Consider the following 19,581-nt stretch of genomic DNA (forward strand, 5'->3'; position numbering starts at 1 on the left):
TGAAAAGAAATCGTAATAATGATAATAATAATAATAATAAAGCCGTTGTTAAAATGATACAGAGCTGCCGGGTCATTTTACACACATAATAAAGACACGTTAACTTTGCATCGTACCGTGAGAGTTCTTTCATACATAATACGTGTAAAGCACGATAAAAATATCATCTGCGATATTACATATTTTTTTTATAGAGATTCAAACAAGGATTGAAATTGGTATAATTTTGATTTCGATGTAAAAAACAATGATCTCTATATTTATTTGTGGCAATTGAAATGTAGCGTTAGAGATTTATAGTATCTCATATATATTAATATTGGTTTCAATTCTTGATTTAAACTTTCATGAAAAAACTTAACTATAACTGATTTAAACTTTCATACTTGCATAAACATGAAAACATGACTCTTGCATATATTCTTCCTTATCTACAATGTTAGAGAAAAATCAAGAAATTATATATTTTATATATTATATATTTATATTGAAATTACACATAATGTATCAATAAATATCACGGTTTCAATCTTTGAGTTTGAATCAAAGTTTATCAAAAACTATAATATCTCGCTTGTATACACCATATAAGAGTAAAAAAATGCTCGTTATATCCGTGATGTTTGAGATCAAGTGTATTCAAAAATCCTCGATTAAATCCGGCAAAAGGAGATGCAAGCTCGTGCACAGCTTGCGTTTCGTGTATTTGTGAGATATATAATATAATTGCGATATAAATAATACAATTATTTCTTTCATTTCTTTTTTTTGAATTCTAAAACATGCTCGTTTCATTAATATATTGGCCAACTTTTGACGCCTTTTTGTTTTTAACAATCTTCCTTTTTCTTTTTTTTTTTTATTTTCAAAATACATAGTACATCAAATTTTTATTATGTCAATAGTACATTTAGTATATCAATTTTTTTTTTATGTACGTATAATGCTTATTTATTCTCGAATGATTAAGTTTATATCAACATTAAGCACAATGATTATTTAGTATAATTATTAACTGAAGAACTAACAAATTAGACTAAAGAACAACTTTTTAATTTAAAAAAAAGAATTATGTTCTGCTTTTAATTTTTTCCGTATTTATGTAGACAATTTTATCTTTGTTTTTATTAGCAAATTCACAATTTGATTTTTGTAATTACTTTTACGATACATACATACATATATGTATACATACAATTCTCAAAAACGAAAAAAAAAAATTATCCCAAGCTACCCCACACTTTGTGTGATAAACGAATGCATGATTGTAGTATTACACAATATCCGTGCCGCAAACTGAATCGAGAGAAATGAAATATAAGAAGAAAAGAAAGATCAATATCGCATAGATGTAAAATCTTTATGGATAATTTTGCTATAAGAGCATCTCAATCGTTGCAAGATTTTCTATATATATATATGTGATATTTAAATTAAAAAACTTATATTAATTTAAATTATCCTCCTTTATGTACATATTAATCATTATAAAAAATATCGCGCAAGGAAATCTGTCGGTTTTAAGAAACAGATTTTGTTGTCTTCTGTCTAATAATTATTCATTCGTTAATTAAACATTGTTCAAGCGATCAATAATATTTCATATATACGTATGCATATATATTCTCTTGCAATTTGTTAAAAACATAGTTTTATAGTAAATAAAGAGAATTACAAAAGAAATCGGGTACGTTCTTACGACAAAAAAATACTTTATAATAGTTATTACTTAATAATGTATACATATAGTATGCAAGCAAATGCTTGTAAGACTTTGGTATATTGAATCATATTAAGTATATACATAAAACTAAATGTATAATTAACCGATAGATTTTTTTATGTAATGATATAGATGTAATTTATTACGTAATGTGATATTTCAATCGATAATATTTAAAATTAATTTTAAATTAACTGATAATATTTAAAATTTTAGAAATTGTAGTTTAATTTTCGTACAAGAAAATAATTTTTTATTGTATCAGTATATCGATTAACAAAGAAATTTAACAAAGAAATTAAAGAAGAGATTGCTTGCAATTTTTAATAATTAAAAATATAAATTGTGACATTAACATAATGTTGTTGTTTAGATACATCTAAAACACTAAACTATTATCTTTCATTTAGGTTTTAAAGTTTAAAAATTTAAACAAATGCTAGTCTTTCAAATTTTATCTAAAAAATCTGACCAATTTTATGCGATGTTTCAAGAGATAGATTTCATAGATTAAGACTGATCACTTGTTAAGATTGATCATGATATACGTTTGCAAATATCCAGTATTGGATAACACAACGTGCTGATATGTCATATATCCTATGAGGATATGCCACGTCATATGTTATATTATTAATTATCGTTAGTTTATCTCAACAACTTTTTCAGATTTATTTGCGGAATAACACCGATAGTGCGAAATAAAAGAAAGTTATGGGCGGCAAGGCATTACCATACTTTATATCAGGAACTGTCATCAAGGGCTTCGGTAGAGGCTCTAAAGCGCTTGGCATTCCGACAGGTATCCCTTTTTTCAGAACAAAAATACATTGAACGTCGTTAAAATGCATATCGAAGTCAAAACGTTCTGACCTTCAAGGAAAAAATATGTTGCGCGAAGATTCCTCACATATCAATACTAAATAACGAGATGTATAATGATATGTAGTAATTTATTTCTCTGCTAATTTATCTCTCTGTTGTTAAAAACCGAACTATTTTCACATTTACAATTTTAATATTTGTAATTTTCAATCTTGTTTCTTTACTTATTTTGTAACTGACGTTCGCGTTATATACGTAGTATTACCTTGTTCCAGGTTAGAATTTTTCACATCTACGCTTCCATTCATTTTAAATCAATAGATCTATCTCTTTAAAATTGCACCTCCTGCACTTTGTATCTTTTTTCAAAAGGCTTTTAAAGGTATATATTTTATTCGAAATGCAGAAAAATTATTTTTCCGTGTATCTTTATAATTTTTAATTGAACCTTAATAGCAATTAATCTCTTGTATATTTTATATTTTTAATTAAATATTAAATTGTAGAAAATATCTAAAAAAAAATATATATATATATATCACTCCATGTCCTATCAATGGCGCCGTGTTTAATCCAAATATTGCTATTAATGTTCACAGTTAAAATTTATATTTGGGACTTAATGTATAAAAGAATTAATATTTTTTTTACAATTATATTAGCTAATTTCTCAGAATCTGTAGTCAACGATTTGCCGGAAGATTTAAATACTGGAATTTATTATGGCTGGGCTTCCTTGCATGGGCAAGTTTATAAAATGGTCACCAGTATAGGATGGAATCCTTATTACAAGAATGAGAAAAAGTCAATGGTATGAAAAATAATATTAAGAAGTTGAAATTTTCATTGATTAAATTTCCTCTCAAAGCTATTGTTTTATATCTTATTAATATCATATATTAAAATAGTATATTTAATCGTTTGCAGGAAGTTCATCTGTTACATAAATTCCATGATGACTTTTATGGCAAACAGATCAAAGTAATAATTACTGGATATATACGGCCAGAAAGAGATTTCTCTTCTTTAGGTAAAATAGTGACATAAAATATGTAAATATTATCATTAATCGTCATTCTTGCATAATTTATGATTATTGTATAATTTGTTGTGTTGTTTATTCTTTCAGAGGAACTCGTCAGAGAGATAAAAAATGATATTACAATAGCAGAACAGAAATTAGAAGACCCTATTGTAAATAAATTAAAAAACGATGACTTTTTAATTAATGAAGCAAATGATTGATGATTATGGAAAATGCCATCTTTATCTGCTAAATAATTATAATTATTATTTTTAATTCCACTTTTATCACAAAATACTTATATGTAAACTTGTATTTTATTTACACTCATTTAGAAACTGACATTCTAAACTTACATGAATGTAAAAAAAAATATAAAGACAATATTAAATTAAATTACATTAAAATGACTCTCAATCAATGATTGTTGAATCTGTCGAAGGAGGTGGAGGGGGAGGAGATAAAGATGACCAAGGAGCATGTGTATGCATTGGCGGTCGTGCAGCTGGATAAGGCATATTTAGACATGAAAATGATGCATTGGGAGGTTGAGGATAATTCATTGGAAAGGATGGAAATGTAGAATTGAATCTCGGAGAAGCGCCGAACGGAATCCTCGGATATTGCGATTGCATGTTATTGCACTGAGAATTCGGTGTAGTACCTTGAGAATATTGTTCCGCGTCACTAGAACCATTCGAGAATTGTAATTGTTGTACTGGTGATAAGCCTGATATATTAAATGGCAGTCTGTAATCCGCATGTGGCCCGTTGAACATAGGATGTATGTTTCTCGGGACAGGCGACCAATGCATGTTACTCTGATATTGATATTGCAACCAAGAATCGTTATACGAAGATGGCTTATACTGCGATAGATTAAAGTGACTATTATTTCTCCATGCCTGTTGCTTTTTCTGGTTCTTTCTTTGAAATTTGGCATTTCTGTTCCATGGATTCGACTGCCATTCAGTTGTTGGCTTATTTTGAGTAAAACCTGAAGAACGATCAATGGTAATTGATATTCAGTCATTCAATTAATATTAACAGCTCGAGAAATACTCACTCGATAGACATTGCCGTTTCCGTGATGTACCGGCATCAGAATTATCTTTGTTATTTTTTTGCTTTAACATTTCGTAATAAGCTCGCTCTTCCTCGTCATCCGAAAATTCCGGTAACTCGTCATCATCCATCGCATCATGACTATTCAGTCTGCAGTAAAGATTGTTCATTTAAATATTATGTATACACTGTGTATCATATTTTTTCAAAATACTGACTTATGTAATTCATGCAGGAAGATTAGTGATGTATATTGCGTATTTGGACAATAATAAACTGGCATGCCCACTTTAATATTGTTTTCTTGTATGTGTTCAGAACTATTGAACCGAATACAGTAATTCGGTTCGCTCACAGGACCAAACACATCTAATATTTTACCGAGTGCTCTTCCTCCTTTCTCCATAAATAAAACTGTTTCAATATGGAGCGCAGGCTTATTGGACTTTGGTTTTACAATTACTAATTGTTCCACTATTTTATCTACCTGAATTGGTTAATGACAAAAATGTAACTTTTAAATATGAAAAAAGAATTATAATTGATTTTATGATATTATTTTATCTTATAAACTTCTACATTTCTATAAAATTATGTTTATATATATTTATATATTGCTTACTTCACCCAGAAGCTCACATAAGACTTCAGGAACATTAATTTTTAAATCTTCTATTGGCGGAAGATCATCAAATTCATTTTCTATTTGTTTTTTCTTTTTTACTATGCTTGTTTTATTTCCTTTCTTCTCCCTAAAATATATATATATATATATATATATATATATAATATATAGAAATGATAAACACCTGATATATATATCAGGTGTTTATCATTTCTATATATTAAAAAAAAGATTAAATATATGTATGTCCCCATATAACATCCTTTGTTCAAAAGACATTAACTGAACATCCTGAAGATGTCTTAACGCCCAAAGATACCTTCTGGATATCTTTTGGATATGCATGCTATGTGGGTCATAATTTTATTCTTAGAGAAACATAATAGTACTTGTTGTTATTGGTACTAATATCATCCGAATCGTAGTCGCTGCTGCTACTGTCGCTACTAGTGCTACTGTTGCTACTGCTACTGCTGCTGCTGCTATCACAGCTGCTACTAGAATCATCACTATCAGTTTCCTCGCAAGAAGATAATATATTTTCTTCAATTGCGCGATACTGTTGCAAAGTTTCGGGAACTGGTATAGTATCTTGATTGTTCGATTTGTTTTGATTTTCAGATTTGTCTTGCTCTCCTGATTTGTCTTGCTCTCCTGATTTTTCTTGATTTTCAGATTTGTCTTGTTCTTCAAATTTGTATTGATTTTCAGATTTGTTAGTATCTACTTCGGTTTCCTCCACATCTGAATTAGAATTATCATATTCCAAAGCAATAATGCTAAGAGAAGATATTTTACCATTTTCTGTCAAGCAAATGCAAAATAACTTAATTTTATTGCTTATAAAATAACTTTATTGCAATGTTTGTGTATAGATCAAAATTTGTTAATACTAGACACAATATATGTTTTTACATATATCTAACATTGATTGACACAATATATTTTTATCAATAAGAATCATATTATTAATTACGATTAATTATCAACAACTTTTCTAGTCTTATTCAAAGAATAATATCGATTAGTGTGGAATGAATAGAAATTTTTATCAACAAGTCATTACCGTATTTCATGTCAGAAGCCATTGATAATCGCTCTAAATTCGGCTTTGATACAGTTATTACCTACTATTACACAGTATTATTATCTACTATTACACAGTATTATTATTACATACTGTACATGCACGTGGTGCATGCTTTCAGAGATACAGCGCGTAGCGCAAAGGTACACATTTTATCTTGGAAAAGTGGGAGTAAAAAGCGAGAACATGTGCTACGTGCCAGCTGACAGAGAGAAGACCGACAGATGTCATGGCCTGCTTTTAGGTGATCCCTGAAAGTGATACTCCATCTATGAACATTGAAAACGTGGACATGAACTACTAGTCCAAGAATGTTCTCAGAGGGTAATATATGGGTAGGGTAATGTGCACAATTTCTGGTTTTGTTCCGTGCTATTGTCATATTTAACTATCTTTATTTACAAAATATCTACTGTAAGATAAAAACATTTTTAACTATATTTCTATAAATTTTATTAATTAGCAATAAATTGACTACGATATTTATTTAATTTTTTTCATTATGTAAAAATTTAATTATTAATATATATATGAGTGTAAGCGTACGTGTAAATTTTTATATATATAAATATTTAACGAATTAATCGAACGAATGCATTCCGATTCATCTTTTCGTTTGGTATATATAAATATTTAATTCACTATTCGACTGATTGCGTTCCGACTTGCTTTTTTATTCGATATATATAAATATTACACTTAAGTGTGAGTCCAAGAAGCAGATTTCGGATATTTATTGTAAGTCAGCCGCTCCTCGGGCGATCGGGACGAGATTTAAACGGTAGCGCCGCGAAATGGTGTAGAATTTTATGCAAAAAGAACGAAATCACTATCCCGTCCGGAAGTCAAGATATAAATTGGCCGTTTTTCGTCTGCACATCTGGACGATCGAAATCGTGCACGACGCCGCGCATGTTGCCTGCCTCTCTCGCGCGATATTCACTGTAACGCGGCGAGTAAAATAGCGAACGAATGCATTCCGATTCATCTTTTCAGTCGAATAGTGAATTAAATATTTATATATACCAAACGAAAATATGAATCGGAATGCATTCGTTCGATTAATTCGTTATATATATATATATATATATATATATATATATATATATATATATTTAACGAATTTATATATATAAATTTATATATATACTCGGAATGCATTCGTTCGATTAATTCGTTAAATATTTATATGTATATATATATATATATATATATATATATATATATATATATTTAACGTTGTTAATAATTAAAACACTTCATAATATGAAAGAATACAGTTACATATTTGCATGTTTTATATATTAGATAACATGCAATTTTAATAAATATATTAATTATATATACTCTTGATAATAAAATAAATAGTAAAGACATATATTTGCAAAACATTTTTCAATAAAAATATAGAAGAAATTCTACGCAAAAAAGAAGAGAATTTTTTCATACACAACAATGAATTTACATGATAAAAAAATTAAGTAATATACATTTATTAATTATTTTCTTAATTTTTTCATATAATTCTTTTATATATATCGTATGAAAATTTTGTTGTGTTTGTAAAAGGATGTTTCAATCCTTAAGCACGGATTTTACTTTTCGTCATTAATATAGCTTTTATTAAAAATATTACTATGTAACTTCAGTATAAATAACTACAGTATCTCTCTTAGTCTCACTCTTCCCCTTCGACCTGTCCGGCATAGGTGACCTTACCGGTAACTATTTAGATCGCAAAAATAATTTGATCTCATTTTGACGCAATTTGACTGGCAAAATGACATAGAAATGATTATTTTTACTATCTAAATACATTACCGCCGACATAGCTCTCCGGATCATTAGAGTACTCAAACCTCTTCACCCGGCAAATGCCTTCGTTAAGGTGGAGATACCATCGAAGAGGTATAATTTTTATTATAATTATTTTATTTAAATATAATAAATATAATATTATTTCATAAAATAAAGAGAAATATACAATAATTGAACTATACAGTATAACATAGTTTATAAAATATTATTACAATATATAATAATATTTACAACATATACAATATATTTATATAAGAATTTATAATATTTATATAATTATTTATAATTACAATATATAATTTATAAATATAATTATAATATTTATAAATTAGCACAAAATATCTTATGATACAAAATTACACGAAAATTTCTGAAATGCACACAACATTCATTCAAAATTAAATCAAATGATTTTCAAACAGACGATTCAAATTATTCGTGATATTTATTAATTATCGACTTTTCATTACAAAACTTATTAAGGATTGCGTAATATGAATAAGTTGCAATGAAAAAATCGCCAATACATTATCTATTATATTTCTTCATTAATTATTATATCTTATCATCAATTATATCTTTTAATTACAAAAAGAAAAGTATTTATATTGATACATTTTAAATTTTTAAGTAAGTTTGACACGTGAAAAAATAAGCGAAATTTTGTATAAGCCAACGATCAAGTAAAAAAATAATAATTGCAATTAAATATAAGACGAAAATATCTCGCGGATAATCCGATGATAACAATTCGAAAGATTAAAATAATTTGGCCCGATCGTCAGTTAATATCCGATAGGTAGAAGAACAATATTAAATAGAGAGAGCGACTTTTTTTTAACGTATGTTTTACGTAGAATTCTATCGAGATTGATTCGCGAAGGAAAATTAAATGACTCGTTAAATGTCAAGAGTTCCGCTGCAAAATGGAACGAATCTCAGATTTTCCAGACCACTCCCAATAGCAATGATTTTAACATTTCAATGAATCAATGACAATTATCATCACCATCTTTCATTCACAAGATCGAAATTTACACGAAAAAATGTTCTTCCATTATTTAGAAATGTCTTTTTATTAATAAATAATAAAATTCTTATAATATAACTATTTTTATAGAACTGTGTATGGTTACAAACGAGTATGTTTAAGAATCATGAAACATATGCGCATTTATCGCTTGTTAAATGTACGAGTATAATAATTTTCGGGTACCAACTGTTCGAGACGAGTCGAACCCAATAACAGCAAGATTTTGAAAAATTTCGTATTTAAATATTTCGCGACGTAAAATAAAAAATTATTAATTCTTCTGTAATATATTTAATAATATTTTAATATGTCGATATCTTACTGATATCAGGGTACCCATTCGACTTGCCTCGAATTTTTTAGTACTTGTACATTTCATGTATATTTGTGTGTATTAATATAATATTATTGATATAATATTAACAAAAGAAAAGTTTTATCAAATGTGTCACATTTTGCGCATATATTTCCTGCATGTAAAATATCTAACAAATTTTCTATATAAAATATCAAGCGAATTATACTTAAAAATTAATATTAATGGCTTAAAATGGCAGGATGTCCAACACCTAGAAATAATCTCTCAAAAGAGATCAAAAGTAAAGTTAATTAAAAATCAATTAATAAAACGTATTCGTTCGTAACCATATATTTTGTTAAAAAAAGTTCAGAGATGAACAAATAAATTACAATTTAAATTTACCTATTTGGTAAATTAATATTTATCTCTATAATATATATAAATTAATATTTATCTCTATAATAGCTATATCCATGCTCAATGCTTTACTACTAACAATAAGTCTTTTTCAAAGCGATAAAAAATTTTTAAACCGATATCAATATTAAGAATAATAATAACAGAAGAAGATTTAATAAAAGAAGAAAAAATTCTTTATTCAAAGTATATTATTTAATTATAATTTCGTGATTCGACTTTTAAAAAATCTGTCGTTAACTCATTGTTAAAACCATTGCTTCCAGGAACTGTCGAAAAAACCTAGGTTTAATTCCAGCTCTGCAACGAAAACCCCTAATTATCAACGAAACATTGAATTCGTTGTAGATTAATTGTTCAAGAACCGATGAGAAATTATATTTCTGCAATAAAGATCAGTTCTTCAATAGTACGAACCGCGTTAGTATTTACACGAAAGACAATAAGATAGCAATCGCGCCTCAAACCAAAAGGACGAAAAAAAACGCGATGTTTGTAATATTAATTATACATTTATTTATAACAAATATTATTCATTTATTGAACAAATATTTAATTTCAATTTGCAAATTCACGAATATATTTAATTGACAAAATCCCGAACTTCTAAATAATTTTGTCAAATTGCGATTTTGCATTATCGAAAGAGCAAGTATTAAATTTCGCGAGTGAGAAATTAATATTGCATCGTTGGCTTAATATCAAATCACATACATTATTTAATCATTTTTATGTTACGCATTATAATAATTAAAAAGATAATTGAAACTACGAAATTTGAAAATAAAAATTTTCCGTATTTATTAACTTTAATATCAAAAACAGACTATTAAATTCTAGAATAATTTTAAAATAAAATATCTAACAGACAACGAGTATTTATTATTGGATATATATTAATTTTGTAAACTTTGCGTTATTTATTATGTGCATTTTTTTCAATTTCGTGCAATTAATATAATTTACAATATGTAATTATATTATTTAGAGATAATATAGATAACAATATTATTATAATGTTACGTTATTATAATATTACATTATTGTATCATTACAATACATAAATTACAATAAATTGATTATATACATAGTATAGATGTAGAATATAAATTACAATGATGCTATCTCTATCAAACAAGTTGATATCAGTTGCAAATTTGCACAAAAATGTTCCAAAATAAGTACGTCTTTTATTGCTTAAATTGATAAATGATAATATTTTATCAAATCGAATATATATATATACATACCTACAAACTGTAAGTTTAAAAAAAAATAAGAAGTTATTTATGTTCTAATATATAATTTAGCTTTATTTAATATCTTAATTATCGGCATTATTAGATAATGATAGCATTTACATTTGAAATTAACATTATATAAAATGTTTATGACATACAATATTTACTATATTATATTTATTTTTATATATACGAATTATATAATTAATTAATATAATTAATATAATTAATATAATTAATATAATTAATATAATTAATATAATTAATAATATAATTCGTATATATAAAAACGCAATTTACAACATAATCAAATTATTAAACATCCACATTACATGTAACTCACATTATATATGCAATGTGAATATTTATTAAAAAATCAAGAATGATGTCAAACATTATACATCAATTTTGATTGTACAGCTTTTTCAGAGTACAATTAATATACAATTTTACATAATATAATATACAATTTTGCGCTCTTAAATTATATCTTATGTTTCAATAAGGGAAAGCTTTATAGTATATTATATAGTAATTATCTTACTATATAAAATACTATAGTCTAACAATTCACAGTCTAATAGCCCTATCAATCCTAACAGGCCTATCGATCCTAACAGGCCTATCGATCCTAACAATTCTACAAATCCTAACAACCCTACCGATCTTAACAGTTCTATCGATCCTAACAGCCCTATCCACCCTAACAGCCCTATCATCCATCCTAACAGCCCTACCGATCCTAAAAACTGTAGCAGTTTTATTTGCTGATTAGGCCAGCAAGAATTCGCGATTACTTAAGATTTAGGAAATGTGCCCTAAACACGATTCGCGAACCGATTTCTTTTTTGTCGCCATTTATTTTCGTCTTTTATTCGCGTCTTGATTTATTTTTTAAATGTTAACGTGTATTTTATGTCGGACCCGTTTATTTTATGCGTTTATTTTATTGCGTGTTATTGCACGTAGAAATACATATGTATTTTTCGTTTATTTATTTCTGACCAATATTTTGGTCATCCTCTTTATTTCATTTAAAATAATTCGTCGGATCAGTTAAACCTACCTTTCACTGATCACGATCATATTTAATTTGGCTACCTTTAGCCAAAAAGTTCAGAGACCTCTCTAAGGTCAATAAAGGAGAACAACTCCTTTCGTTGCAAGTTATTTATTTTCGCATGAGCGTAATTTTACGCTCATTTATAGTCGTAATATGTAACGACCATTGTCATTTTAATATAACTTTGCTTTAACTAATATAATACTAAGTCATCCATCAAAATTGATTGATTGAAATTTTTATATTATACGTATATATATATAAAATATTTGTAACAAAATTTATAATAAAATAAAATTAATTGAATAAAATTAACATACATTTTTATATTTTTCATTGTATTTTTTATTTATATTTACTTACTTATTCACAAATTTTTTAAAATATTATATATGATTTACTTAATCAATAACTTAGATTTATAATAGTCAAAGCAAAGTTTCTGATATGCTACACTACATAAATAGATGGACTACGAAAAATTAAAACAAAATCAGCACGTTATAAAGAAATAAATTATTATATAAAATATTAATAAAATTAATAGCATGTTCTTTATTAAACAAAATAAATAACTGACTGTAATAAAGAATTGATAAAAAATTAAATTTTTTTTCTATATTTATTTAATTTTAAATTTGCATTCCTAAAAGATGCTGTATTACTATATAGTGAAAAGAACTATTCAAGTTAATATACATATTAAAGTTAATATATATACACACACACACACACACACACATATATATATATATATATATATATATATATATATATATTAAATGTAATTTGTTTAATTTGTTGTAGCCCATTTATTTTAAGGTAACGGACCTATAATCTACAATCTATATCTACAATCTACATCTACAAACTCCACAAATCCGTTACCTAAAAATTAAATAAAAGTTTTTGACTCACCGACACTGATGCGCAACAGCGGAGTCGATTTCGAAGCTACGTTGTCTATAACATACAAATATAAAATTTAAATTAGCAGTGTTTAAAATGATTAATATTTTATTATATAAATATATATATATTTTTATTATATTCAATTATTATTACACAACAAATTTTATATTCGATACGAGCAATAATAAACAAATATATAAATATGGAATAATTTTATAAATTGTAAAAACGTATTTTTTAAATCAAAACTTTTTTTATAGGATTTATATAAAATCTTTTTCTTTCAATCTTTCTTGTTTAAATCATTTGAATCAAACTAATGCAATTTATAATAGCTAATATACAAATAATAATACCATCAGGTTGTTCCGCTGATGCAGGATGCCTCTCCTAGGCCTGCTCCTCCTCTCAGATCATCAGGGTTGTGCATCATCAGGATTGTTGCATCGATCTATAACAAACAAAAGGAGATTCTAATGTAATAGCGTTCAAAATAATTAATATTTCAAAAATTATTGTATACATTGAATTTTGTATTCGATGCATATAATAATAGTAGATTAATAAAATAATTCCATAAATTTTTTAAAGAACATTACTAATAATTCTCTTATAACTTTATAAAAGCTTACACCTTTACAAGATAATAGCTTTCATTTAAAACTCTTTTTCTTTAATTGTCTCTTATTTAAATATAAATAAAAAAATATAAATAAATATAAATATAAATAAAAAATATCAAATATAAATAAAAATATCAAATTAATTGTTGCGATTAATTGTTTAATTGTTTAATTTAAATTATAATAAATATATTTAATATTTAATATATAATTACAAATAAATAAATTGCTTACCAGAAGGTTGCTCTGCCGGAGCCCGATGCCTCTCCTAGGCCTCCTCCTCCTCTCAGTTAGACGCGCGACACTTAACGGCACTCCCGCACTCACGAGCGATATTTTTATATCGCTATTTTCGCAATTTTACGCGCGATACTGAACGGCACTCCCGCACTATTCGATACGATTAAAAATTTTCTGTTTTGTCGCGCGATGTATATATTTAATATATATATACTTTAAACGGCACTCCCGGTTTCGGTACGAGCGAAAATCCCGTTTCACTTGTGAAAGTGGGATTGCGACAAAGTCCAACGCGAAAACGCGATAACGCGATGACGCGAAAAAGCTAAACGCGAAAACGCGGTAACGAGACGCCGCCGTCCGCGACACGTTGACGGTACCGACGACGCGAAAGGGTACTTAGCTTCCTCTTCAGGCTCCTTGAGATTTATTCTAAATTAAAAAATTTAAAATAAACTTCAAGGCACCATCCAAGTACTAAGCCCTCCCACCGCGACAAGGTGTACCCCATGGAAGGGTTATATTATATAAATTTATGATATAATATAATTTGTGAAAGAGAGAGAGAAAATTATATTATATATAATTTTATATAATTTATATAATTTATGTGTGGAATTCATTATATATCATTCAATGATGTAATATAAATCATTGTTGCGCTTCCGATTTTATGTCATATATGCAATAAATATAACAATTTTTTATCTCAGTGTAAAAAGGTGTCTATTTATATATTATATATTATTGAATAAAAGATTACAGGACAATAATTTTCTTTAATAAAGGAAAACTGAAATTTAATTCACAAAAGTAAAGATGTTACGATAAATAATGTGGAAATTATTAATATAATAATTATTGCTAAAATTATTGCAATCCTTAAATCATGTGCATGATATTAATTCGTAGTCGAAATATTTTACGTGCTATGATTGTATTTTATATCGATTGTATATTTTATATCGATTATATATTCATAAAAGTTAATTACACATTAATCATATTATTATATTAAATAATTATTCGATAATGATCGCGATCGCGTTTAGAAAATGAATTTAACAAAACGTCTCGTGCTATTACATTTTTGTTCGAGAGTCGCCGTGCGAACGATAATAGAATCGAGAGCCGAGATAAAGTAGCGCGTTTTTGTTTACGTCGCCAAGGTTGAACACATTGTATTATTAATAATTCGTAGTCATGAAATATTTTACGTGCTATGATTGTATTTTATATTGTATATTATATTATATTTTATATCGATTATATATTTTATATCGATTATATTATTAATGCAAATTAATTATTCATTAATCACATATTATATAAATTTAATGAAGTTCGATATTTAATAAATTTATTGAAATTTCGGTACCTGAATGTACTCCTTTTCTGTTGTTCTTTCAGGGCAGTGATAAAATACTCACTCGCGAAAACGTTATTTAATTATGTTCGGACATGTACTAATCAACAATCAATCAGAATATGACAATCGCACGATGCTTTGAATGACACTCTCGACAAACATGAGACTGATACTTTATTCTATTATAACTTTATTGTAGTAAAAAAATATAAGTTGCACGAGATACTTAGTAAGAAATCAAATATTAATTATTTATAACAATGTCTCATAATAATCGTTTATAATAACCGTAAGAAATAATGGAAAGAATGCGATATATGCGAAGCGACTTTTGCCGCATCTCCTCCGAATTGTATCGTGCGAATGACAACAAAAATGTTCCCGTATAAACATTGTGTTACAAAGAACGAAGGCCGTGTGTGAAGACCGAACAGTTAATTTATTCGTTATCGATGAATATTTAATATAAAATAAAGAGTATCGATAAGTGCCCATAAGCTTGTTACCCAAAATTTTCTCAACTAGAGATTGGACTTTATTCTTGGCTTAAAGTTTATGATACTTCGGAGAAAATAATTGAGAAAATAAGTATTTTTTTAAAAGGATAAAAATTAAAATTAAACGATAATTTAGTCCATCTAGAGATTCGCATATCCGTAATCTATGTGTCATAAACTTTATTTTAAAAATAAGCTGTCTCGAGTTGGCAAAATTTGGCATTTCTTTGAATTTCTAGAATTATTAATAAACGATATTGATGACGACATTTCGATACTTATAAATTATTTGATTTCACGATTCACATTTCATCTATGCGGATCGTTTTCATTCGAAAATGTTGGATAAACTTGATTTAAATCGATGATAAATTTAAATCGCGAGATATAATCGAATTCAAGTATCGTTAAAAAAATTACCAGCTATAAAGATCGCACAAAGAGAAGATAATTTATAATTCCTATTATTTATCTCTTAAAATCTTGTTGAAATATATATTTTTATGTAAAATCACGCACTTCGTTCTTCGCGTTTTATTCAAGTCGAAGTAACCGTGAGGAATGATTGAAAAATAATGCGAGATACGGAGCGACTCTGTTTCCCCTCCCACTCGAGTCTCATCGCGCGAAGGATACAAAGGCAACCGTGTAAACATTGCCCTACGTCACAAAGAATGAAGGCCACGTAATAGTAATTCGTCGTCGACGAAATATTTCATAAAATAAATAACATAAAATAAATTTTGTTAAATATTCTACTTCTTGAAATTCTTAAATTAATTATTAATAAACATTATTAATGTATCGCGATATTTCATTACTTGTGAATTATTTGATTCTGCACTTCATATTTTATCTGCGAGAATCATTTTCAATCTGAAAATGTTTGAGAACTGCATTTAAATCAACGACAAATTTAAAATATAAAATATAAAATAGAATTCAAGTGTCGTTATAGAAACAATTATTGGCTCAAAGGAAAATTGCAAGAAAAAGTTAATTTATAATTTTTATCATGTATCTTTTAAAATTCGACTAAAAAAAATTGATGAAATTGTCTTATATATATATATATATATATATATATATATATATATATATATAATGTTTGTATCTCTCTTAGTCTGACTCCTACTCTTCGACCTGTCCGGCATGGGTGACCCTACCAGTAACTACAGCTAATATTCTTATAGTCCGTTTTTTTATACTTAAAATCATCTTAAAGTTTGAAAATGTTAATGGCCATTTCATTGGCTAAATCTTAAGATACAATCTAATTATATTTAATCATATTTAAGATGATCTTAAATATAAAAACAGACTACATGAATACTAGTCGATGTTACCGCCGGCATAGCTCTCAGGATCATTAGAGTGCACAAACCTCCTCACCCGGCAAAAGCCTTCGATAAGGTGGAGATACTTGAGGAGGAATTTTTTTTATTTTATTTTTTTAATTTATTACAAAGTTTATTACAAATTTTATTACAAAATTTATTACAAATTTTGTTTACAAATATTACAAATGTATACAAAATTTACAAAATTTATTACAATGTTACAAATATGTGTGCATACATATAATGATACAAAAGTTAATATAAAATATATAATTTGAAGCTAAAATAGTTCATTACATGAGATTACACGAAAATATCGAAAATATCCGTAAAATACAGAATTTATTAAAAATTTTCATATAATTTAGACAAGACTAATTAGCGATTATTAATTATATGATATTTATTATTAATAATCGATGTAATAATAGAGTTTTATAAGATTTATATAATGTAAACAATCGCGATTCAAAGAGTCATTAATAAATTATCAATCGTCTTTTAAATTGTAGGAAAAAATAGTTGCACAACAAACGTATTTGTACAATTTATACTATTTGTGCAATTTTGTACTATTAAAGATTATTTAAAGAATATTTAAAACGCGGAAAGAGATAGACAAAGCTTCGATGTAAATCAATGATTAAATTATAAGATAAATCACTACTTAAAATTCGCGAGAAAACGCGATAAATAAATAAATCGATGATATTCGGGACATTCAAAATTGCGGTACGTATAATTTTTATAATATCGAAGCATAGACACGCGCGCGATATATGTAATATGTAATGTTTGCAAATATAAAATTCAAGGTCCGATTTATTCGTGATTAACACGCGATTTTATACGAATGTCGCGATTGAGAATAACATATATATATATTGTATCTCGTACATGATAATTAAATAATATAAAATGGGGATCATGAGTTTTGAAAAAATTAAAAAACCGCGTTATCGTCAAAGTTTCGATGTAAGTTAACGATTAAATTATAAGATTATAAATTGCGACTTAAAATTCGCAAGAAAACGCGACGAATAAATAAATTAATGATATTCGGAATATTCGATTGCAATACATATAATTTTTATAATAACTGAAGAATACCCTCAATAGACACGCGCGCGAGATAATTACTATAACTGTAATTACTATACACAAGACTAAAATACATTTCGCGCATAATTAAAGACTATTAAAGAAAATATTCAAAAACGCGAAAAAATAAAAGAATTTCGATATAAACCGACGATTAAATTATAAGATAAATTGCTATTTAAAATTCGAAAAAACGCGATGAATAAATAAATCGATAATATTTGGAATATTTAATTTCGATATGATAATATATATATAATTTATATAATTATATATATATATATAATTTTATATATATATAATTATATATAATTTTTCTAATATAATAATTAATATCCGGTTAATATTCGACAAAAAGGAGAACGATCTTAAAGATGGAGAATAATTAACATCTTGTTTTTAGATTAGAATAATTTTAGATCAGATTTCGCAAGAACGATCTGCGAAGAAAAGTTAAATGACCCATTAAACGTCAGGGATTCCACTGTAGGAGAGAACGAATCCTTGATCTTCCAGACTACTCCCGATAACAATGATTTCAGTAATAAATCAACGACAATTACCCTCATTGTCATTTAATTCACGATTAAAATTTACGTCAGAAAATATGTTCTATCATTATTAAAAATATATTTCTTTATTGAAAACCAAATGGATATAATGATTTTTATGTAAATATGATTACGAACGATTATATTTATAAATAATGAAATACATGCATCATTGGAACTTGTGTTAAATGTGCGAATACGTATAATAATTTTGGGGTACCAACTGTTCGCGCGCGCGAGACGAATCAAACCCCATAACAGCAAGATTTAAAATATTTCAATTCGAATAATTTGTAAGATAAAATAAATCAAATAATTTCAAATAGTTAAATCTATGTACTACTTTTTTATTATTTTTAGTAGCATTTAAATTAATTTGCCGATATCTTACTGTTATCAAGGTACCCATTCGATTTGTCTCATAATTTTTGAGTATTCGCACATTTTATGTTACATTCATATATATAATTTCGTACGTAACATATGTAATATTAAGAACAATTTTTTGGATATGTTAATTTGTGCATGTATTTTATTATACATATTTATTATACATACATATATGATATATATAAATTAATGTTCTCTAAAATGGCGGGCTGTCCAACATCTGCAAATAGTTTCTTAAAAGAAACTAAAAATTAATTAATATCCCCAGTACCTAGAAATAATTTTTCAAAAAAGACAAATTATATTTAATTAATAAAAATATATTCGTTCGTAATC

At 26.7% G+C, this 19,581-nt stretch overlaps 2 protein-coding genes across 2 annotated transcripts; one reads left to right on the forward strand and one right to left on the reverse strand.

The window, feature by feature from the left end:
* The first annotated feature begins 2,244 nt into the window (after positions 1-2,244).
* On the forward strand, positions 2,245-3,879 carry LOC105249972 (riboflavin kinase). Its single transcript, XM_011255796.3, has 4 exons — positions 2,245-2,525; positions 3,211-3,359; positions 3,476-3,578; positions 3,678-3,879. Exons 1-4 carry the CDS (start codon positions 2,438-2,440, stop codon positions 3,791-3,793), a joined length of 456 nt encoding a protein of 151 aa, XP_011254098.1. The 5' UTR covers positions 2,245-2,437; the 3' UTR covers positions 3,794-3,879.
* Positions 3,880-3,970: 91 nt separating this feature from the next.
* Positions 3,971-6,626, reverse strand: LOC105249971 (H/ACA ribonucleoprotein complex non-core subunit NAF1). The gene is made up of 6 exons (XM_025410253.1): positions 6,329-6,626; positions 5,652-6,066; positions 5,260-5,389; positions 4,856-5,124; positions 4,639-4,787; positions 3,971-4,569 (listed from the first exon to the last, which is right to left on the reverse strand). Exons 1-6 carry the CDS (start codon positions 6,348-6,350, stop codon positions 3,986-3,988), a joined length of 1,569 nt encoding a protein of 522 aa, XP_025266038.1. The 5' UTR covers positions 6,351-6,626; the 3' UTR covers positions 3,971-3,985.
* Positions 6,627-19,581: the final 12,955 nt, after the last annotated feature.

The sequence above is a fragment of the Camponotus floridanus genome, unplaced genomic scaffold (assembly GCF_003227725.1).
Source record: "Camponotus floridanus strain SB8 unplaced genomic scaffold, Cflo_v7.5 scaffold30, whole genome shotgun sequence".
NCBI classification, from domain to species: domain Eukaryota; kingdom Metazoa; phylum Arthropoda; class Insecta; order Hymenoptera; family Formicidae; genus Camponotus; species Camponotus floridanus.

What these genes read in the sequence shown, in the direction of transcription:
- LOC105249972 (XM_011255796.3), top strand. Translation starts at nt 2,438, where the DNA reads ATGGGCGGCAAGGCATTACCATACTTTATATCAGGAACTGTCATCAAG. An exon ending in AGAATGAGAAAAAGTCAATG is followed by an intron (nt 3,360 to 3,475) that starts GTATGAAAAATA and finishes AATCGTTTGCAG; the next exon opens with GAAGTTCATCTGTTACATAA. An exon ending in AAGAGATTTCTCTTCTTTAG is followed by an intron (nt 3,579 to 3,677) that starts GTAAAATAGTGA and finishes TTATTCTTTCAG; the next exon opens with AGGAACTCGTCAGAGAGATA.
- LOC105249971 (XM_025410253.1), bottom strand. Translation starts at nt 6,350, where the DNA reads ATGGCTTCTGACATGAAATACG. An exon ending in TATGTGAGCTTCTGGGTGAA is followed by an intron (nt 5,125 to 5,259) that starts GTAAGCAATATA and finishes TAACCAATTCAG; the next exon opens with GTAGATAAAATAGTGGAACA. An exon ending in TTCCTGCATGAATTACATAA is followed by an intron (nt 4,788 to 4,855) that starts GTCAGTATTTTG and finishes TCTTTACTGCAG; the next exon opens with ACTGAATAGTCATGATGCGA.